General features: G+C 46.3%; 1 protein-coding gene across 2 annotated transcripts; it reads right to left on the bottom strand.

The window, feature by feature from the left end:
* Positions 1-1,758: 1,758 nt before the first annotated feature.
* Positions 1,759-24,741, bottom strand: LOC121556603 (inositol-pentakisphosphate 2-kinase-like). 2 transcript variants are annotated; one of them, XM_041870484.2, is made up of 14 exons: positions 24,521-24,741; positions 24,007-24,066; positions 23,362-23,457; positions 22,944-23,010; positions 22,386-22,510; positions 19,164-19,253; positions 18,180-18,238; positions 17,149-17,221; positions 10,251-10,379; positions 8,856-9,006; positions 5,499-5,634; positions 3,162-3,264; positions 2,373-2,452; positions 1,759-2,190 (listed from the first exon to the last, which is right to left on the bottom strand). In XM_041870484.2, the coding sequence occupies exons 1-14, from the start codon at positions 24,671-24,673 to the stop codon at positions 1,947-1,949; spliced, it is 1,566 nt and encodes a 521-aa protein (XP_041726418.2). In that variant the 5' UTR covers positions 24,674-24,741; the 3' UTR covers positions 1,759-1,946. The 2 variants fall into 2 exon arrangements, with proteins under 2 accessions (XP_041726418.2, XP_045068254.1); XM_045212319.1 differs by lacking the exons at positions 22,386-22,510; positions 22,944-23,010; positions 23,362-23,457; positions 24,007-24,066; positions 24,521-24,741 and adding an exon at positions 21,458-21,742.
* Positions 24,742-24,991: the final 250 nt, after the last annotated feature.

Genomic DNA, 24,991 nt, shown 5'->3' on the forward strand with positions numbered 1-24,991 from the left:
CAACGCCTTTAAACACCACTCTTCATCATCGTCCCAGCCCACCACCCTCTTCATCACTGTCCCAGCCCACCACCCTCTTCCTCTTCATCACTGTCCCAGCCCACCGCCCTCTTCATCACCGTCCCTGCCCACCACCCTCTTCCTCTTCATCACCGTCCCAGCCCACCACCTCTTCCTCACCGTCCCAGCCCACCGCCCTCTTCATCACCGTCCCAGCCCACCGCCCTCTTCATCACCGTCCCAGCCCACCACCCTCTTCATCACCGTCCCAGCCCACCACCCTCTTCATCACCGTCCCAGCCCACCACCCTCTTCATCACCGTCCCAGCCCACCACCCTCTTCCTCTTCATCACCGTCCCAGCCCACCACCCTCTTCCTCACCGTCCCAGCCCACCACCCTCTTCCACTTCATCACCGTCCCAGCCCACCACCCACTTCCTCTTCATCACCGTCCCAGCCCACCACCCTCTTCCTCTTCATCACTGTCCCAGCCCACCACCCTCTTCCTCTTCATCACTGTCCCAGCCCACCGCCCTCTTCATCACCGTCCCTGCCCACCACCCTCTTCCTCTTCATCACCGTCCCAGCCCACCACCTCTTCCTCACTGTCCCAGCCCACCGCCCTCTTCATCACCGTCCCAGCCCACCGCCCTCTTCATCACCGTCCCAGCCCACCGCCCTCTTCATCACCGTCCCAGCCCACCGCCCTCTTCATCACCGTCCCAGCCCACCGCCCTCTTCCTCACCGTCCCAGCCCACCGCCCTCTTCCTCCCCGTCCCAGCCCACCGCCCTCTTCCTCACCGTCCCAGCCCACCGCCCTCTTCCTCCCGTCCCAGCCCACCGCCCTCTTCATCACCGTCCCAGCCCACCGCCCTCTTCCTCTTCCTCCCCATCCCAGCCCACCGCCCTCTTCCTCCCCGTCCCAGCCCACCGCCCTCTTCCTCCCCGTCCCAGCCCACCGCCCTCTTCCTCCCCATCCCAGCCCACCGCCCTCTTCCTCCCCTTCCCAGCCCACCACCCTCTTCCTCCCCATCCCAGCCCACCGCCCTCTTCCTCTTCCTCCCCATCCCAGCCCACCACCCTCTACATCACCGTCCCAGCCCACCGCCCTCTTCATCACCGTCCCAGCCCACCGTCCTCTTCATCACCGTCCCAGCCCACCACCCTCTTCATCACCGTCCCAGCCCACCGCCCTCTTCCTCTTCCTCCCCATCCCAGCCCACCGCCCTCTTCCTCCCCATCCCAGCCCACCGCCCTCTTCCTCCCCATCCCAGCCCACCGCCCTCTTCCTCTTCCTCCCCATCCCAGCCCACCACCCTCTTCCTCCCCATCCCAGCCTACCGCCCTCTTCATCACCGTCCCAGCCCACCATCCTCTTCATCACCGTCCCAGCCCACCACCCTCTTCATCACCGTCCCAGCCCACCGCCCTCTTCCTCTTCCTCCCCATCCCAGCCCACCGCCCTCTTCCTCTTCCTCCCCATCCCAGCCCACCGCCCTCTTCCTCTTCCTCCCCATCCCAGCCCACCACCCTCTTCCTCCCCATCCCAGCCCACCGCCCTCTTCCTCTTCCTCCCCATCCCAGCCCACCGCCCTCTTCCTCCCCGTCCCAGCCCACCACCCTCTTCCTCCCCATCCCAGCCCACCACCCTTTTCCTCTTCCTCCCCATCCCAGCCCACCGCCCTCTTCATCACTGTCCCAGCCCACCACCCTCTTCATTCAGGTCTATAAAAACCAAAAGATATATGCCATATCATATTTTTGCCATATCATATTTTTGCCATATCATATTTTGTTTTTAAAGAGTTAAAGACAAGACACAAATATATAAAATAAGGATATGTTTCTCAGTTCATTCAATCTTTGCATTTTGTCATTGGTCTATCAGTTCCACAGGGGTTAGGGTCCGGGTACAGGGTAACAGCCAGCCAGCAGAGGGAGTGGCTATACAGGATGGAACACCAGAGTACAGTCCTCTCCGTCTCTGTCCCGGCCCAGGAACAGGCTCTGATTGGCCAGTTCCTCCAGGTTGTTGGGCTGTGTCCTCCTCAGGTAGTGGTTGACTATCTTGGAGTCCAGTCTGCTCTGGTGAGAGACGCTCTCGTAGGGTTTAGGGTCCAAGTCTAGGATGGACACGGAGTAGTTGAAGCGAGGCTTCGCAGGCTGGATCTCCACGCTCTGGTCCAACCTACAGGGAGGAAACATGCAGTAATTCAATACAGCATCTCCTTCCAGGAACAGCTACAGAGCAGTGCCCCGCCGCAGATAGCAACACTTTAAAGCAGGGTTGGTCAATCCTATATGTAAGGTCTCAGGGTGTTGTTCCAGCCCAGCAGGAAGCGTTTTTAGTAAAAGTTAACGAGTTCTCACCCGTCGTCTTCCCCACAGGTTGCTATGGCGACCATGATAGAGCAGTCCTTGGCTGTCATGGCAACTCTGTACTGGTGGACCTGATGGGAAGAAGTCATATTAAAACGACATTACATGAAACTGCATTTATCATATCATACAACATATTACATGAAACTGCATTTATCATATTATGCAATATATTACATTTATCACATCATACAACATATTACATGAAACTGCACGTAACATATCATACAACATATTACATTAAACTGCATTTATCATATTATACAACATTAAACTGCATTTATCACATCATACGACATTATATTAAACTGCATCTTTCATATTATACAAAATTATATTTCATTAAACTGCATTTATCATATTATACAACATTACATGAAACTGCATTTATCATATCATACAACATATTACATGAAACGATATTTATCATATTATATTACATTAAACTGCATGTATCATATCATACAACACATTACATGAAACTGCATTTATCATATTATACAACACATTACATTAAACTGCATTTATCATATTATACAACACATTACATTAAACTGCATGTATCATATTGTACACCTTGACATTTCAATGGAAAAATGGATTATATTAAATGGTATTGCATCTGAATAGGGGAAAACACACTAATCACAAAAAGTCCCTTATCAATTCAATTGATATTTATACAGTCTTCTGTAAAGAACCAAGACGGTTTGCTTCAATACCGTCGATATACAGGTGTTCATCGTTACGTCACGTCGGTTAGAAAGAAGAGATTCTCACCTTCCCTACGGCGTATTCGACAGAGCCGTCGTCTTCAGCGGGACAGTTCTGGACCTTCTCCAGGAAGCTCTGGTTGTACGGCCCGTCTATCTGGAGTCTGCTTCTACAGGAGGGAGCATCAGTCACCGTCTTTAAAGGTCCACTCTGTGATATTTGCAGCAGCTTTTGAGCATTTAAATGAATGATACATAAATTGTACATCTGTCAGTCCCTGGCCATTAAGAGAAGTCATCATTACAGTATAGACTACCAGTAACACCAAATCAGATATCAGTAACACCAAATCAGATACCAGTAACACCAAATCAGATCATGTGTCGGCCTACATGAAGTACTGAGTTGCAGGGTTGGGGAGTACATGTAATCTGATTACAAAAAAGAAAGAATGTTAGCTTACCAGAAAAAATATTGTAATCAGATTACAGATACTTTTGAAAAACTAGATGATCACTTATTGGATTACTTTAAAATTCAAAAAGGATGTTTGTAAAAAAAAAATTATGTAAATATAATGACGCCTTTGTTTTCTAAATGACATTCAATTAGGCAGTGAACAAAGGTGCAAGTTAAAGTAGAGCTGGGCAATATATCGAATTAATTCAATAATTTCCAAATTAATTTTCACGTGATATTCACCTAGCCTCTTCCTCTGTTAACATATATCAAGCTCCTCCCCCTGCCACTCACACCAACAAAGATGAGGTCACTTCTTCCTCTCTGAAAAGCGGTTTCAACTCGCTATTTGCATTTGGAGGTTTGGTACAAAATAAAATCGGTCATATGGACACCGAAACACATTGAGACATTATTTTACTGTAATAGAGAAGTTAACCTTTCTAAATGATACCCTTTTTACGTCTCAACTCCTCAAATTGAGCTCAGAGCGGACACTACTAAAACAGGAGTATGAAAGAACACTGATTCTGGAAAATTAATGCTCAGTTTGTTGAGCAGTCCAAAGACTGTTATACTAGTTGTCTAGTCTGTGTTTCACAACATGTGCAATAAATCATAAAACACAATTATATAAAGGAATTGGCAACTCGTTCTGATTCTGAGAAATAAAGTAGGCCACGTGATTTCAACATCTGAACAAAGCGGACAGGCTAACATGCTGTTCAAACAGTTGGGAGACGGACAGAAGGATGTGTTCATAATTTAACTGTTCTGCGTTGTTTGCTATCAAATAGATCACTAGCACATGGGCTTGTGCTAGAGAGATTGTTTATGAGACCTGTGTTCATTTTCTATAATGCCTGCTACCAGAAGTTAGTTATTATTAGTGAATGTACATTATGCATGGTTGTGGTTAACAAAAAGGGCATTTAATAGACATACTTGAAAGCCAGATCAGTGATTATTGCAAAAAAGCAGGTTAAACCATTTTGATAAAATAATTGGGTTTTATGGTTGTGGAAGGCTTATATTTAGCCTGGGTATAACTTCACAAGCCCTGAATTCATTAGATTATTGCTGACTGTCTGAAATGCAGTGTATTTTACCTTTAAATTGTCCAACAAAGCTTATTTAGAGAGAAAAAATGTTTAAACACATATAAGTTTAATAAAATCAAATAACTAGAGGTGACTTCTAGGCCACATCGTCCAGCCCCAACTAAGTTTGTACGACCGGAGCGATCCTGACCACCAATCAGAGACCACTAAGATGACCACCAATCAGAGACCACTATGATGACACACCAAATGATGACCACCAATCAGAGACAACTATGATGACATACCAAATGATGACCACCAATCAGAGACCACTATGATGACACACCAAATGATGACCACCAATCAGAGACCACTATGATGACACACCAAATGATGACCACCAATCAGAGACCACTATGATGACACACCAAATGATGACCACCAATCAGAGACCACTATGATGACACACCAAATGCGTTTGATGGATCCTTTTTGTCTTCTTCAAATTACCTTTAAGGGGAAAGTAATCAAAAAGTAACTGAAAGTAATCAGATTACGTTACTGAGTTTGGGTAATCCAAAGTTACGTTACTGATTACAATTATGGACCGTACCTAGTAACTAACATATACCATTTACAAAGTAACCTACACTGGTGATTTGACCGTGTGCACATGCCATCTAGTGGTCTATCTATGTTAAGTACATGCCAAATGAGTTGATTAATTTACACAGTACATTCAACCCTTCACTGGAGAACAGTGAAAAAAAACATCCACACAGTACAGTTATGGGTACACTCAATATGGCCGCCGGTCCACCCATGATAGTACAGTGACTTGAATGGGAAGGTCCATTCTACGTCTATAGATCCATCAGTAGTGTCCGGTACAGGTTCTCACCTCTCTTTGGGGAACTTTTGTAAATACTGCTCCACTCGTTTAAACAGGGGGTTCAAACCCTCGATGTCTAAACTATCCAGCATCTGAGTCCCCAGGATTTTGTCCAAGACACAATCTTTGGGAAGGCCGTGGTTACCTGAAATAAAAATAAACAATTGATTAGACTTAACATACACTCAGTGGCCAGTTTATTAGGTACACCCATCTAGTACTGGGTTGGACCCTCTTTTGCCTCCAAAAACTGCCTGATTTCTTCTGCGCATGGAAACATTGCTCAAATGGTATCAAGGGACCTAACGTGTGCCAGGAAAACATTCCCCACACCGTTACACCACCACCTGCCGGTACCGTTGACACCAGGCAGGAAGGAACCATGGACCCGCGCAGCTTACGCCAAATCCTGACTGTCATCAGCATGACGCAACAGGAACCGGGATTCGTCGGACCAGGCAATGTTTCTCCACTCCTCAATTTCGGAAAACGACCACAATGGGTTCCACTCCTCAGTTGTCCGGTGTTGGTGATGGCGTGCCCACTGGAGCCACTTCTTCTTGTTTTTAGCTGATAGGAGTGGAACCCGGTGTGGTCGTCTGCTGTAATAACCCATCTGTGACAAGGACCGACGAGTTGTGTGTTCCTAGATGCTGTTCTGCACACCACTGTTGTACTGCGCCGTTATTTGTCTGTTTGTGGCCCGCCTGTTAGCTTGCATGATTCTTGCCGTTTCTCCTTCCACCTCTCTCATTACCAAGCCGTTTTCGCCCACAGGACTGCCGCTGATTGGATGTTTTGTTTGTCGCACCGTTCTGGGTAAACCCCGGACACTGTCCTGCGTGAAAAGCCCAGGAGGCTGGCCGTTTCTGAGATACTGGATCCAACACGCCTGGAACCAACGACCATACCACGCTCAACATCGCTTAGGTCACTCGTTTTGCCCATTCTAACATTCAATCAAACAGTAACTTGAAGCCTGTCACCCTGCTTTATATAGCAATCCACTGCCAAATTACTAAGTGTCTGTAGGAGCGAACCATTATCGTGAACGGGGTGGTGTACCTAAAAAACTGGCCACTGATTGTATATATCTTAAATGAGTTAAAAGGGGCCATTTGTTGACATCCCCCATTCACGCCCTGATGAAGGCATAACATCTGAAACGCATCTGTGAAGTCAAATAAAAACACACTGCAGTGAAGCACAGCGTTAGCCTGGTCCTATGTAGCCAACTCTTATACACTGCAGTGAAGCACAGCGTTAGCCTGGTCCCACGTAGCCAACTCTTATACACTGCAGTGAAGCACAGCGTTAGCCTGGTCCTATGTAGCCAACTCTTATACACTGCAGTGAAGCACAGCGTTAGCCTGGTCCCACGTAGCCAACTCTTATACACTGCAGTGAAGCACAGCGTTAGCCTGGTCCCACGTAGCCAACTCTTATACACTGCAGTGAAGCACAGCGTTAGCCTGGTCCTATGTAGCCAACTCTTATACACTGCAGTGAAGAACAGCGTTAGCCTGGTCCTATGTAGCCAACTCTTATACACTGCAGTGAAGCACAGCGTTAGCCTGGTCCCACGTAGCCAACTCTTATACACTGCAGTGAAGCACAGCGTTAGCCTGGTCCTATGTAGCCAACTCTTATACACTGCAGTGAAGCACAGCGTTAGCCTGGTCCCACGTAGCCAACTCTTATACACTGCAGTGAAGCACAGCGTTAGCCTGGTCCCACGTAGCCAACTCTTATACACTGCAGTGAAGCACAGCGTTAGCCTGGTCCTATGTAGCCAACTCTTATACACTGCAGTGAAGCACAGCGTTAGCCTGGTCCTATGTAGCCAACTCTTATACACTGCAGTGAAGCACAGCGTTAGCCTGGTCCCACGTAGCCAACTCTTATACACTGCAGTGAAGCACAGCGTTAGCCTGGTCCCACGTAGCCAACTCTTATACACTGCAGTGAAGCACAGCGTTAGCCTGGTCCTATGTAGCCAACTCTTATACACTGCAGTGAAGCACAGCGTTAGCCTGGTCCCACGTAGCCAACTCTTATACACTGCAGTGAAGCACAGCGTTAGCCTGGTCCTATGTAGCCAACTCTTATACACTGCAGTGAAGCACAGCGTTAGCCTGGTCCTATGTAGCCAACTCTTATACACTGCAGTGAAGGACAGCGTTAGCCTGGTCCTATGTAGCCAACTCTTATACACTGCAGTGAAGCACAGCGTTAGCCTGGTCCCACGTAGCCAACTCTTATACACTGCAGTGAAGGACAGCGTTAGCCTGGTCCTATGTAGCCAACTCTTATACACTGCAGTGAAGCACAGCGTTAGCCTGGTCCCACGTAGCCAACTCTTATACACTGCAGTGAAGCACAGCGTTAGCCTGGTCCCACGTAGCCAACTCTTATACACTGCAGTGAAGCACAGCGTTAGCCTGGTCCTATGTAGCCAACTCTTATACACTGCAGTGAAGCACAGCGTTAGCCTGGTCCTATGTAGCCAACTCTTATACACTGCAGTGAAGCACAGCGTTAGCCTGGTCCCACGTAGCCAACTCTTATACACTGCAGTGAAGCACAGCGTTAGCCTGGTCCCACGTAGCCAACTCTTATACACTGCAGTGAAGCACAGCGTTAGCCTGGTCCTATGTAGCCAACTCTTATACACTGCAGTGAAGCACAGCGTTAGCCTGGTCCCACGTAGCCAACTCTTATACACTGCAGTGAAGCACAGCGTTAGCCTGGTCCTATGTAGCCAACTCTTATACACTGCAGTGAAGCACAGCGTTAGCCTGGTCCTATGTAGCCAACTCTTATACACTGCAGTGAAGGACAGCGTTAGCCTGGTCCTATGTAGCCAACTCTTATACACTGCAGTGAAGCACAGCGTTAGCCTGGTCCCACGTAGCCAACTCTTATACACTGCAGTGAAGGACAGCGTTAGCCTGGTCCTATGTAGCCAACTCTTATACACTGCAGTGAAGCACAGCGTTAGCCTGGTCCCACGTAGCCAACTCTTATACACTGCAGTGAAGCACAGCGTTAGCCTGGTCCCACGTAGCCAACTCTTATACACTGCAGTGAAGCACAGCGTTAGCCTGGTCCTATGTAGCCAACTCTTATACACTGCAGTGAAGCACAGCGTTAGCCTGGTCCTATGTAGCCAACTCTTATACACTGCAGTGAAGCACAGCGTTAGCCTGGTCCCACGTAGCCAACTCTTATACACTGCAGTGAAGCACAGCGTTAGCCTGGTCCTATGTAGCCAACTCTTATACACTGCAGTGAAGCACAGCGTTAGCCTAACACCACCAGGCTACTACTAGGGTATCTTTGTGATAGTCCTAGTCCCAGTCTCACCGTTGCGTAGCAGGTCCCGGGGCAGTAGGCTGGCCTCGCACGTCACTCTGCCCTCAGACAGGTGTGTCTTCCTGGGCTGCCCGGAGCGAGGACAGTCCCAGGAGCTCAACAGGGCGCTCACGATCACCTGGATCAACTCATTCAGAACCACCTGGGGATTAAACAGAGTTACAGGAAAGAGGACAGAATATTACATCTATTACTCAAATTCACAGAACAAAAATATAAACGCAACATGTAAAGTGTTGGTCCCATGTTTCATGAGCTGAAATAAAAGATCACAGAAATTTTACATACAGTGAGGGAAAAAAGTATTTGATCCCCTGCTGATTTTGTACGTTTGCCCACTGACAAAGAAATTATCAGTCTATAATTTTAATGGTAGGTTTATTTGAACAGTGAGAGACAGAAAAACAAAAAAATCCAGAAAAACGCATTTCAATAATGTTATACATTGATTTTCATTTTAATGAGGGAAATAAGTATTTGACCCCTCTGCAAAACATGACTTAGTATTTGGTGGCAAAACCCTTGTTGGCAATCACAGAGGTCAGACGTTTCTTGTAGTTGGCCACCAGGTTTGCACACATCTCAGGAGCGATTTTGTTCCACTCCTCTTTGCAGATCTTCTCCAAATCATTAAGGTTTCGAGGCATGACAATGACCCAAAACACATGGCCAAGGCAACAAAGGAGTGGCTCAAGAAGAAGCACATTAAGGTCCTGGAGTGGCCTAGCCAGTCTCCAGACCTTAATCCCATAGAAAATCTGTGGAGGGAGCTGAAGGTTCGAGTTGCCAAAGGCATGACTACCCTTTTTTTTTTTTTAAAGGTATCTGTGACCAGAGGCATATCTGTATTCCCAGTCATGTGAAATTCCCAGTCATGTGAAATCCATAGATTAGGGCCTAATGAATTGATTTCAATTGACTGATTTCCTTATATGAACTGTAACTCAGTAAAATGTTGCGTTTTTATTTTTGTTCAGTGTAAATAACTAGCATATGCAGAGTGAGTGGGGAAACAATGAAGGTAGTATTTTACACATCAAAATAATAACTAATTATCCAATACAGAGAAACATTTGACATCTTCTCACCATTTCGCTGCCCCCAAATATGACCATGTTAGGCAGCAGCAAAATCATGCTTGTAATCAGAAACCCATAACAACTAACATTAAAAAGGAAAGTCAAACAATAATAATAATAATAATAATAAGCCGCCATTTAGCAGACGCTTTTATCCAAAGCGACTTACAGTCATGTGTGCATACATTTTTACGTATGGGTGGTCCCGGGGATCGAACCCACTACCCTGGCGTTACAAGCATCATGCTCTACCAGCTGAGCTACAGAGGACCATAATAACACGTGGATGACTAGTTTGGATACCAACCTTACTGGGCTGCGGTCTGCTGATAAGGCTGCCACTAGGAAGGAAGTACGGTCGTAGATGCTGAGCCAAGTCATCTAGGTCCTGTAACACGTCTGCATCATCATTACAGCTGTAGATACACTCTCCACCCTGGATAGAGACAGACAGATTTAACCCTAACAGCTGTAGATCCACCCTGGATGGAGAGACACATTTAACCCTAACAGCTGTAGATCCACTCTCCACCCTGGACAGAGAGACACATTTAACCCTAACAGCTGTAGATCCACCCTGGACAGAAAGACACATTTAACCCTAACAGCTGTAGATCCACCCTGGACAGACAGACACATTTAACCCTAACAGCTGTAGATCCACCCTGGACAGAGACAGACATATTTAACCCTAACAGCTGTAGATCCACCCTGGACAGAGACAGACAGATTTAACCCCAACAGCTGTAGATCCACCCTGGACAGACAGACACATTTAACCCTAACAGCTGTAGATCCACCCTGGACAGAGAGACACATTTAACCCTAACAGCTGTAGATCCACCCTGGACAGAGACAGACAGATTTAACCCTAACAGCTGTAGATCCACCCTGGACAGACAGACACATTTAACCCTAACAGCTGTAGATCCACCCTGGACAGAATTTAACCTAACAGCTGTAGATCCACCCTGGAAAGACAATTTAACCTAACAGCTGTAGATCCACCTGGACAGAAAGACACATTTAACCCTAACAGCTGTAGATCCACCCTGGACATACAGGACACCCTGCAGAGACAGACAGATTTAACCCTAACAGCTGTAGATCCACCCTGGACAGACAGACACATTTAACCCTAACAGCTGTAGATCCACCCTGGACAGAGAGACACATTTAACCCTAACAGCTGTAGATCCACCCTGGACAGAGAGACAGATTTAACCCTAACAGCTGTAGATCCACCCTGGATGGAGAGACACATTTAACCCTAACAGCTGTAGATCCACCCTGGACAGAGAGACACATTTAACCCTAACAGCTGTAGATCCACCCTGGACAGAGAGACAGATTTAACCCTAACAGCTGTAGATCCACCCTGGACAGAGAGACACATTTAACCCTAACAGCTGTAGATCCACCCTGGACAGACAGACACATTTAACCCTAACAGCTGTAGAGCCACCCTGGACAGACAGACACATTTAACCCTAACAGCTGTAGATCCACCCTGGACAGAGACAGACAGATTTAACCCTAACAGCTGTAGATCCACCCTGGACAGAGACAGACAGATTTAACCCTAACAGCTGTAGATCCACCCTGGACAGAGACAGACAGATTTAACCCTAACAGCTGTAGATCCACCCTGGACAGACAGAGTAAGGAAAGATTTAAAAGGTGCTATAACTTATTTGTCAGTCCAATAGGGCTGGGAATTGCCAGGGACTTCACAATATGATATTATCACGATACCTCGGTGCCGATTCGATATGTATTGGAGCGTCTGCTAAATGACTCAAATGTAAAATGTAAATGTATTGCGATTCAATACTGTGATTTTATTGCGGTTTGACGTTCCAAACATCTTGCTCACCATATGTCTGCTGCAGTGGGACAAGAGAGAGCCATGAGAACACAAGTCTTGATCAGTCATGGAAATAAAAGTACTGAAAACGAATTGGCTCCCTGTTTAAAAAGATGAGGGAGAACAAGCTATGAAGGGAAGATACTGGAGTTTTGGAGCAGGTATAGCCGACTAGAGAAAAAAATAACATTGTGATATATCGTCAATAATAATATCCCGAAATGTAACTATAGATTTTTCCACCATCACTACAAGCCAATCAGTGTCCTCTTCCCCCAGTTCTGCGGGGTATATACTGTATAACAGAAAGGAAACTACAAAGGCCTTAAAAAACATATTGGTTACATAGACAGGGGGACAGGACGACAGCAGTAAAACAGACAGGGGTTACATAGACAGAACGACAGCAGTAAAACAGACAGGGGTTACATAGACAGGACGACAGGACGACAGCAGTAAAACAGACAGGGGTTACATAGACAGGACGACAGCAGTAAAACAGACAGGGGTTACATAGACAGGACGACAGGACGACAGCAGTAAAACAGACAGGGGTTACATAGACAGGACGACAGCAGTAAAACAGACAGGGGTTACATAGACAGGGGGACAGGACGACAGCAGTAAAACAGACAGGGGTTACATAGACAGGACGACAGCAGTAAAACAGACAGGGGTTACATAGACAGGGGGACAGGACGACAGCAGTAAAACAGACAGGGGTTACATAGACAGGGGGGGCGACAGCAGTAAAACAGACAGGGGTTACATAAAACAGACAGGGGAGACGGACGACAGCAGTAAAACAGACAGGGGTTACATAGACAGGGACGACAGCAGTAAAACAGACAGGGGTTACATAGACAGGGGGACAGGACGACAGCAGTAAAACAGACAGGGGTTACATAGACAGGGGGACAGCAGTAAAACAGACAGGGGTTACATAGACAGGACGACAGCAGTAAAACAGACAGGGGTTACATAGACAGGACGACAGCAGTAAAACAGACAGGGGTTACATAGACAGGGGGACAGCAGTAAAACAGACAGGGGTTACATAGACAGGGGGACAGGACGACAGCAGTAAAACAGACAGGGGTTACAAAGACAGGACGACAGCAGTAAAACAGACAGGGGTTACATAGACAGGGGGACAGGACGACAGCAGTAAAACAGACAGGGGTTACATAGACAGGACGACAGCAGTAAAACAGACAGGGGTTACATAGACAGGGGGGACAGGACGACAGCAGTAAAACAGACAGGGGTTACATAGACAGGGGGACAGCAGTAAAACAGACAGGGGTTACATAGACAGGACGACAGCAGTAAAACAGACAGGGGTTACATAGACAGGGGCGACAGCAGTAAAACAGACAGGGGTTACATAGACAGGGGAGGGCGACAGCAGTAAAACAGACAGGGGTTACATAGACAGGGGGACAGGACGACAGCAGTAAAACAGACAGGGGTTACATAGACAGGGGCGACAGCAGTAAAACAGACAGGGGTTACATAGACAGGGGGAGAGGACGACAGCAGTAAAACAGACAGGGGTTACATAGACAGGGGAAGGACGACAGCAGTAAAACAGACAGGGGTTACATAGACAGGACGACAGCAGTAAAACAGACAGGGGTTACATAGACAGGGGGGACAGGACGACAGCAGTAAAACAGACAGGGGTTACAAGAAGACAGGACGACAGCAGTAAAACAGACAGGGGTTACATAGACAGGACGACAGCAGTAAAACAGACAGGGGTTACATAGACAGGGGGACAGGACGACAGCAGTAAAACAGACAGGGGTTACAAAGACAGGGGGACAGCAGTAAAACAGACAGGGGTTACATAGACAGGGGGACAGGACGACAGCAGTAAAACAGACAGGGGTTACATAGACAGGGGGACAGCAGTAAAACAGACAGGGGTTACATAGACAGGGGGACAGGACGACAGCAGTAAAACAGACAGGGGTTACATAGACAGGGGGACAGCAGTAAAACAGACAGGGGTTACATAGACAGGGGGACAGCAGTAAAACAGACAGGGGTTACATAGACAGGGGGACAGGACGACAGCAGTAAAACAGACAGGGGTTACATAGACAGGGGGACAGGACGACAGCAGTAAAACAGACAGGGGTTACATAGACAGGGGGACAGGACGACAGCAGTAAAACAGACAGGGGTTACATAGACAGGGGGACAGGACGACAGCAGTAAAACAGACAGGGGTTACATAGACAGGGGACAGCAGTAAAACAGACAGGGGTTACATAGACAGGGGGACAGGAGGACAGCAGTAAAACAGACAGGGGTTACATAGACAGGGGGACAGGACGACAGCAGTAAAACAGACAGGGGTTACATAGACAGGACGACAGCAGTAAAACAGACAGGGGTTACATAGACAGGGGGACAGCAGTAAAACAGACAGGGGTTACATAGACAGGGGGACAGGACGACAGCAGTAAAACAGACAGGGGTTACATAGACAGGGGGACAGCAGTAAAACAGACAGGGGTTACATAGACAGGGGGACAGGACGACAGCAGTAAAACAGACAGGGGTTACATAGACAGGACGACAGCAGTAAAACAGACAGGGGTTACATAGACAGGACGACAGGACGACAGCAGTAAAACAGACAGGGGTTACATAGACAGGGGGACAGGACGACAGCAGTAAAACAGACAGGGGTTACAAAGACAGGACGACAGCAGTAAAACAGACAGGGGTTACATAGACAGGACGACAGCAGTAAAACAGACAGGGGTTACATAGACAGGGGGACAGGACGACAGCAGTAAAACAGACAGGGGTTACATAGACAGGGGGACAGCAGTAAAACAGACAGGGGTTACATAGACAGGACGACAGCAGTAAAACAGACAGGGGTTACAAAGACAGGGGGACAGCAGTAAAACAGACAGGGGTTACATAGACAGGGGGACAGCAGTAAAACAGACAGGGGTTACATAGACAGGGGGACAGGACGACAGCAGTAAAACAGACAGGGGTTACATAGACAGGGGGGACAGCAGTAAAACAGACAGGGGTTACATAGACAGGGCGACAGCAGTAAAACAGACAGGGGTTACATAGACAGGGACGACAGCAGTAAAACAGACAGGGGTTACATAGACAGGGGGGACAGGACGACAGCAGTAAAACAGACAGGGGTTACATAGACAGGGGGACAGGACGACAGCAGTAAAACAGACAGGGGTTACATAGACAGGACGACAGCAGTAAAACAGACAGGGGTTACATAGACAGGACGACAGCAGTAAAACAGACAGGGGTTACATAGACAGGGGGACAGGACGACAGCAGTAAAACAGACAGGGGTTACATAGACAGGGGGGACAGGACGACAGCAGTAAAACAGACAGGGGTTACATAGACAGGGGGACAGCAGTAAAACAGACAGGGGTTACATAGACAGGACGACAGCAGTAAAACAGACAGGGGTTACATAGACAGGGGGACAGGACGACAGCAGTAAAACAGACAGGGGTTACATAGACAGGGGGACAGGACGACAGCAGTAAAACAGACAGGGGTTACATAGACAGGACGACAGGACGACAGCAGTAAAACAGACAGGGGTTACATAGACAGGGGGACAGGACGACAGCAGTAAAACAGACAGGGGTTACATAGACAGGGGGACAGGACGACAGCAGTAAAACAGACAGGGGTTACATAGACAGGGGGACAGCAGTAAAACAGACAGGGGTTACATAGACAGGACGACAGGACGACAGCAGTAAAACAGACAGGGGTTACATAGACAGGGGGACAGGACGACAGCAGTAAAACAGACAGGGGTTACAAAGACAGGACGACAGCAGTAAAACAGACAGGGGTTACATAGACAGGACGACAGGACGACAGCAGTAAAACAGACAGGGGTTACATAGACAGGGGGACAGGACGACAGCAGTAAAACAGACAGGGGTTACAAAGACAGGACGACAGCAGTAAAACAGACAGGGGTTACATAGACAGGGGGACAGGACGACAGCAGTAAAACAGACAGGGGTTACATAGACAGGACGACAGGACGACAGCAGTAAAACAGACAGGGGTTACATAGACAGGGGGACAGGACGACAGCAGTAAAACAGACAGGGGTTACATAGACAGGGGGACAGGACGACAGCAGTAAAACAGACAGGGGTTACATAGACAGGGGGACAGCAGTAAAACAGACAGGGGTTACATAGACAGGACGACAGCAGTAAAACAGACAGGGGTTACATAGACAGGGGGACAGGACGACAGCAGTAAAACAGACAGGGGTTACATAGACAGGGGGACAGCAGTAAAACAGACAGGGGTTACATAGACAGGGGGACAGGACGACAGCAGTAAAACAGACAGGGGTTACATAGACAGGACGACAGCAGTAAAACAGACAGGGGTTACATAGACAGGACGACAGGACGACAGCAGTAAAACAGACAGGGGTTACAAAGACAGGACGACAGCAGTAAAACAGACAGGGGTTACATAGACAGGACGACAGGACGACAGCAGTAAAACAGACAGGGGTTACATAGACAGGGGGACAGGACGACAGCAGTAAAACAGACAGGGGTTACAAAGACAGGACGACAGCAGTAAAACAGACAGGGGTTACATAGACAGGACGACAGGACGACAGCAGTAAAACAGACAGGGGTTACATAGACAGGGGGACAGGACGACAGCAGTAAAACAGACAGGGGTTACAAAGACAGGGGGACAGCAGTAAAACAGACAGGGGTTACAAAGACAGGACGACAGCAGTAAAACAGACAGGGGTTACATAGACAGGACGACAGGACGACAGCAGTAAAACAGACAGGGGTTACATAGACAGGGGGACAGGACGACAGCAGTAAAACAGACAGGGGTTACATAGACAGGGGGACAGCAGTAAAACAGACAGGGGTTACATAGACAGGACGACAGCGGGCGACAGCAGTAAAACAGACAGGGGTTACATAGACAGGGGGACAGCAGTAAAACAGACAGGGGTTACATAGACAGGGGGACAGGACGACAGCAGTAAAACAGACAGGGGTTACATAGACAGGACGACAGGACGACAGCAGTAAAACAGACAGGGGTTACATAGACAGGACGACAGGACGACAGCAGTAAAACAGACAGGGGTTACATAGACAGGGGGACAGCAGTAAAACAGACAGGGGTTACATAGACAGAACGACAGGACGACAGCAGTAAAACAGACAGGGGTTACATAGACAGGACGACAGCAGTAAAACAGACAGGGGTTACATAGACAGGGGGACAGGACAGCAGCAGAGGTATTGGGACATACCTTGAAGATGTTGAAGTTATTCTGTGGTTCCTCCATCAAGTGCTTGATGGCTAGGCACATTCTCTGTTTGTTCCTAAAGCAGAGAGCGAGAGAGAGATTCAGGGACTCATGTATCTTTATTCACATGCTGTGGAATCGTATTATCAACTGGTTGTATTAAAAGAGCACCAAGCTCTACTCTGAACAGGGTTTGATATATTGTCGTAGATATTAAAGAGATGTGTAGTAGCCTAGGTCTATCTGGTTATCTGTGGTACTATAGAGATAACCACATCTACACATCTCTTTAGTACCACAGATAGACCTAGGTTACTACATTTACTACACAGAGGCATGGAACAAGAGCGTCTGCTAAATGCCGCTAGGTGGAGATAACACAGATAGGAGCGTCTGCTAAATGCCGCTAGGTGGAGATAACAGTCTATGGGACTGGAGCCAGATAACACAGATAGGAGCGTCTGCTAAATGACTAATATGGAAATGTAAATGTATTTTTATTTATTTATTTATTTAACCTTTATTTAACCAGGTAAGCCAGTTGAGAACAAGTTCTCATTTACAACTGCGACCTGGCCAAGATAAAGCAAAGCAGTGCGATAAAAACAACAGAGTTACATTTGGGGTAAAAAAAACATAAAGTCAAAAATACAACAGAAAATATATATACAGTGGTGCAAATGTAGCAAGTTATGGAGGTAAGGCAATAAAATAGGCTATAGTGCAGAATAATTACAATAGTATTAACACTGGAATGCTAGATGTGCAAGAGATTAGAGTATGGGCAAGTGTAGAAAATGATTCCAGATCCCTCCTATGTACTTCACTCATTTCAGTCACCCTTTTTGGCCGATGGTGTTACAGACCTTTTTGTTGTTGTTGGGACAAGTGGCTTCAGCTTTCGGACAAGTAAAAATAAAAAAAATCAGTCCTATTGTCTGAAGGACAAGTGGTTAAAAAAGTTAATGTCAAGCCCTCTATGTGTTCGACAAGGGACACTGATAACTGGGCAGGTGAAGTGTTCTGTTACTCACCCTGAGAACAGGTCCAAGGGACAGTACCGGCTCAGCCGTTTCCACTTTCCATTGGCTATCTGTTTATTTAGAGAGAAGACCACAACAGTCAGTCAGTCTCACGCCATCTCCATCAGGTGCAATTGTACCGTCTCACCACCAGGGGGCAGATACTGATTTATAACATTTAACGCCAGTTCTACAATCCCACCAAATCAAATCAAATTTTATTGGCCACATACGCCGAATACAACAGGTGCAGACATTACAGTGAAATGCTTACTTACAGCCCTTAACCAACAGTGCATTTATTTTTAAAATAAAAAAGTACAATAAAACAACAAAAAAGTGTTGAGAAAAAAAGAGCAGAAGTAAAATAAAATAACAGTAGGGAGGCTATATATACAGGGGGGTACCGGTGCAGAGTCAATGTGCGGGGGCACCGGATAGTTGAGGTAATATGTACATGTGGGTAGATACTGATAACAGTCAACTTTCACAACAAATGCCTACTCGAATATTTCACAAACCCCTTTCTATTCTTTGGTGTAGTCAAAACAAGCAGTAAAATTAAGCTAAAAATGCAAATCAAATTTTATTGGTCACACACACACACATATTTAGCAGATGTTATTGTGGGTGTAGCGAAATGCTTGTGTTCCTAGCTCCAACAGTGCAGTAGTATCTAACAATTCACAACAACACACACAAATCTAAAAGTAAAAGAATGGAATTAAGAAATATATAAATATTAGGATGAGCAATGTCGGAGTGGCATTGACTAAAATACAGTAGAATAGAATACAGTATATACATATGAGATGAGGAAGGCAGTATGTAAACATGATTAAAGTGGCCAGTGATTCCATGTCTATGTATATAGGGCGGCAGCCTGCATGTATGCTCTCATGTTCTATTTGCTTATGTCCTTTCTCAGTGAAGAACCCTCAAAACAGTAATGCAACAGGTTATTCCAGCGTCATTCCCAAAACACTGTCAACTCACCTTAAAATGTTGATGCATACAGAACCGGCACACCTTGCTTTTGATGTCTTTCGTGACGTGTGTAGAGGACGGTAGAAATCCGCACTTGGGCTGTAGAACACAAACAAGACAAGAATGACTCAACTAAAGTGAGTCACTGGATGAGTTGATTAACTGATTCCAACAAACTGCTATTTTCAGCTAAACACACTTATCCCTTTCTTATCATATGACTTGCAAACCCATGCTCCCTGACTCAGCCTTCCCTAAAGCCTGTTTTCAGGAACCCAGGCCCTAACGGTTTCACTATACTAGGAGTATCAGCACATATTTGTCTTTTAAATACTCTTGTCAAGTTTTTTTTATCATGTTTATTTAAACATTGTTTAACCAGGAATGTCAATTGATTTGAGAACCAGTTCTGTGTTTTTACTCACTGGTCAGTAACATCCTACTGTTTAACTACTGTAGTTAGTTACATTCTTTCAGTCAGCCATAATGTGGCTATGAGGTGAAGTCAGCCATAATGTGGCTATGAGGTGAGGTCAGCCATAATGTGGCTATGAGGTGAGGTCAGCCATAATGTGGCTATGAGGTGAGGTCAGCCATAATGTGGCTATGAGGTGAGGTCAGCCATAATGTGGCTTTGAGGTGAGGTCAGCCATAATGTGGCTATGAGGGGAGGTCAGCCATAATGTGGCTATGAGGTGAGGTCAGCCATAATGTGGCTATGAGGTGAGGTCAGCCATAATGTGGCTTTGAGGTGAGGTCAGCCATAATGTGGCTATGAGGGGAGGTCAGCCATAATGTGGCTGTGAGGTCAGCCATAATGTGGCTATGAGGTGAGGTCAGCCATAATGTGGCTATGAGGGGAGGTCAGCCATAATGTGGCTATGAGGTGAGGTCAGCCATAATGTGGCTATGAGGGGAGGTCAGCCATAATGTGGCTATGAGGGGAGGTCAGCCATAATGTGGCTATGAGGGGAGATCAGCCATAATGTGGCTATGAGGTGAGGTCAGCCATAATGTGGCTATGAGGGGAGGTCAGCCATAATGTGGCTATGAGGGGAGGTCAGCCATAATGTGGCTATGAGGGGAGGTCAGCCATAATGTGGCTATGAGGGGAGGTCAGCCATAATGTGGCTATGAGGTGAGGTCAGCCATAATGTGGCTATGAGGTGAGGTCAGCCATAATGTGGCTATGAGGTGAGGTCAGCCATAATGTGGCTATGAGGTGAGGTCAGCCATAATGTGGCTATGAGGGGAGGTCAGCCATAATGTGGCTATGAGGTGAGGTCAGCCATAATGTGGCTATGAGGGGAGGTCAGCCATAATGTGGCTATGAGGGGAGGTCAGCCATAATGTGGCTATGAGGGGAGGTCAGCCATAATGTGGCTATGAGGGGAGGTCAGCCATAATGTGGCTATGAGGTGAGGTCAGCCATAATGTGGCTATGAGGTGAGGTCAGCCATAATGTGGCTATGAGGTGAGGTCAGCCATAATGTGGCTATGAGGGGAGGTCAGCCATAATGTGGCTATGAGGTGAGGTCAGCCATAATGTGGCTATGAGGTGAGGTCAGCCATAATGTGGCTATGAGGGGAGGTCAGCCATAATGTGGCTATGAGGGGAGGTCAGCCATAATGTGGCTATGAGGGGAGGTCAGCCATAATGTGGCTATGAGGGGAGGTCAGCCATAATGTGGCTATGAGATGAGGTCAGCCATAATGTGGCTATGAGGTGAGGTCAGCCATAATGTAGCTATGAGGGGAGGTCAGCCATAATGTGGCTATGAGGTGAGGTCAGCCATAATGTGGCTATGAGGTGAGGTCAGCCATAATGTGGCTATGAGGGGAGGTCAGCCATGATGTGGCTATGAGGGGAGGTCAGCCATAATGTGGCTATGAGGTGAAGTCAGCTGGTCATTCATAACAGATACACATGGGGGTGCTCCTCTACTCATTCTCCTGTTAACAATAAACCACTGACACCTCATCTATAGACCTTAATATCTCTACACAGAGAGGACTGACACTTCATCTATAGACCTTAATATCTCTACACAGAGAGGACTGACACTTCATCTATAGACCTTAATATCTCTACACAGAGAGGACTGACACTTCATCTATAGACCTTAATATCTCTACACAGAGGGGAGAGGACTGACACCTCATCTATAGACCTTAATATCTCTACACAGAGAGGACTGACACCTCATCTATAGTCCTTAATATCTCTACACAGTGTTACGTGTGACGTGTTTTTCTTTCTCCCCATTTCCCTGTGTAGTGTGTTTGTGTGTTCTGGGCATTACAGGTGTGCTGAGTTGCGGTTGACGATGGTGGGCGTGGTTTCGGTCCGGAGTCCTGGCAGCTGTAGCTGATTGACGAGAGTATACCCGTTTGCCGTGTGAGCTCAAGAGAGAGAGGGGACACTTGTTGTTTGGCTGTTTGGGTATTGGTTGTGTTGATTTATCTTTGTTTTTGTTCCAGCCTGTTCTCCTGCTGTACTCCACCCTACCTGGGTCCTGGAGAAGGGAAAGGTAGTTCTGCCCATGGGTGTACATTCACACGTAGATAACCCACTGTTTTACACACTAGGTTAGCCGGGCGGGTGTCACCCCTGGATTTGTGGTAACAGGTAGGAAAGCTGGTTAAGGCTTAGAGTGTGTTAGGAAGGATTAGGTGTGTAGAAGAGGGTGCTTTTGTTTATTGTCATTACTTGGACCCCGTTCCCAAACATTCCCTTCTCTTACCTTTCTTGGTTTAGAGGACTGAGACTGTACCTTAAGCTCTATACAGAGAGGACTGAGACTGTACCTTAATCTCTATACAGAGAAGAGAGGACTGAGACTGTACCTTAATCTCTATACAGAGAAGAGAGGACTGAGACTGTACCTTAATCTCTATACAGAGAGGAGAGGACTGAGACTGTACCTTAATCTCTATACAGAGAGGACTGAGACTGTACCTTAATCTCTATACAGAGAGGACTGAGACTGTACCTTAATCTCTATACAGAGAGGACTGAGACTGTACCTTAATCTTTATACAGAGAGGACTGAGACTGTACCTTAATCTCTATACAGAGAGGACTGAGACTGTACCTTAATCTCTATACAGAGAGGACTGAGACTGTACCTTAATCTTTATACAGAGAGGACTGAGACTGTACCTTAATCTCTATACAGAGAGGACTGAGACTGTACCTTAATCTCTATACAGAGAGGACTGAGACTGTACCTTAATCTCTATACAGAGAGGAGGTCTGTGTTCTCTGCAGCAGCAGCAACAGGAGAGCTGGGTGAGGTTCGGCAGACACAAGGCACATCCACTCAACGTATCCATCACTTTGTCACAGCGAGACTCTGCCATGACATAGAACACACAGACAGACAGCGTTGTCATAACAGACGTTATACCACATTCCTAACTCACAGAGGCGTCGGTGACAACATTCTATAAACACATACACAAATGTACTGTCACCGACATTAGGGGCCAGTTTCCCAGACACAAAATTAAGCCTGGTTCTGGACTAAAAAGCTTTTCAATGGAGAATCTCCATGGAGGATTTTTTGTTGACGGCTATGTGTATGTCTGTAGTGTAGAGGTTTAAGCTCTACAGTCGCAAAGGAGGCAGTCCTTTCCTCTGGCTCATTCAATCAAAAGCAGTGTACTGTGAAGGGATTAGGGTGCTATTTGGGACGCTGACATATTCCACAACACAATATGAGGAAATGTTCTATTTCATGATAAAACCTAAAGATGTCAAACCCTGATGATAAAGTAAAGACGTACCTGGCCTTTCCTGCTGGACCTTCAATGACAGCTGGCGGACAAAGTCTAACGGGAGCTTCACAGCCTCCTGCATGAACAACAACATATTGATTAACTGATTAATTCATCTATATCATACAAAACTATATCAGAGAACATAAGAACTGACTATAACCTCTGAAGTTTAAACTATTTGACTGCCATATGTAACTTCCATTTCAACAAACAGCTACCACGCTAATGGCAGAACATGACATGAGACAGCTACCATGCTAATGGCATAACATGACATGAGACAGCTACCACGCTAATGGCATAACATGACATGAGACAGCTACCACGCTAATGGCATAACATGACATGAGACATTTAACATGTGGGGGGAAAGGCACCATGCTGTTTGCAACAATATGGTTAGCACAGAAGAAGTATATCTTACGCCGTTGTGGACGAATTTCTCCCCCAGCAGTGGCTTCATGACATTTTGACTATAGTCAACTATGTTCTGTATGTGGTGGAAAGCTTGTTCTGTTGTCTGGAAGAGAAGAAACAGATGGTCGAGAGAAATGAGGTTGCTGTGACAATCCTGAGTGTGCTCATTTTCATAGCTATGCATGATGCATACTTGTGTTTGTGCCTTCACTTGCTTGGTTGATACAAGCAGTCAATGAAAGCCATTAACCCCAAGCTGGACCTTTTAGGGGCTTTTTAACACAAGTAAGGTACAGATCCAGGATCGGCTTCCCCTTCCCCAATACAAACCGTAACCATTAGCGGGGGAAATGCAAAACTGGCCCAAGATCAGCGTCTAGGAGCAACTTCCCCCTCCTCTGCCCTGCCCGGTTCCCTACAGGTGCTGATTTCCCAAACCCAAAACGTACCCCAAATACCTTTTCACAAGGAGTTGGATTGTGTTGTTGATTAACCATAACAAGACACTAAACGGTTCCCAGAATAAACCAATCCTAGACATGTCAATATGGTAGTACATTTGTTACCAAGCAAGATCTGGCAAGTTACGGTTGGAATGTTTATGAACTAACTTTACTAATGGGACATATTTTGCTGGATAGGATTTTCTAACCTTATGCGAGTTTTCGGCATCTTCTGTAGAATACTTCAGGAGCCGAAGGACTCTGGCGTGCTGAATAGGAGAGAAGAGGAGAGAGTTGTTAGATACAACAACATTGGGAATCCTTTTATAAAAGGTATCTAAATATAAAATACGGTGGAGTAAAAGTTATTTGCTGAAACCCACGTGATAACGCAGCAAGGTTAGATAGCTAGCTAGCTCGTTTGACTTCCAAGGCATCAAAGACATGCAGCTAAGTTTAGTTAACGTTAACTATGACTCTAACGTTAATTAGTTAGCTTGTCAGCTAGCAACTGGTGTGGAAAAGTACCACAAGAATTAGATGACTTCTAGGAAAACAATCTTGTAGCAACTAAAGCAAACAATATTTTTACTTTCCACTGTTACAAGACATGGACGGCGCCAGACAACTTGGCCAGCTAGCTATTAGCTCTCAGCTTACTAATGTTAGATAGCTAGCTGCATATGCTACCAATATTTTAGCTACTGTAGCTAACTAGCTCACCTGAACATGAGAAACCACTAGGCTTTTGTTGCCCTCCCCGTGGTATTTCCAGTCGTTCTCGTCCATTTTATCCAGTTCCATAACACAACTGTGTGTTGTACGCAAATGTATCTCTGTATCAACTCCGGCAGCTTTCCAAAGCCAACACACCATAAGTTCCGATGCTTTAAGAATAACTTCAGCTCCTGACACCAAAGACACTGCTACCACAGACGGTTAGTTGCTGCTACTACCTCTTCCTGGAGGATGTCCCGCCCACACGGCGGTTGGTATCCAATATGTAGCAATTATACATTAACACTTTGTGACCCAAAATGGAAAGGGGAACCGGGAAAAATAAACAATAAAAACAATAAAAAATATACAGTACCAGTCAAAAGTTTGGACACACCTACTCATTCAAGGGTTTTTCTTTATTTGTACTATTTTCTACATTGTAGAATAATAGCGAAGACATCAAAACTATGAAAA

Source organism: Coregonus clupeaformis, unplaced genomic scaffold, assembly GCF_020615455.1.
Source record: "Coregonus clupeaformis isolate EN_2021a unplaced genomic scaffold, ASM2061545v1 scaf0006, whole genome shotgun sequence".
NCBI lineage: Eukaryota > Metazoa > Chordata > Actinopteri > Salmoniformes > Salmonidae > Coregonus > Coregonus clupeaformis.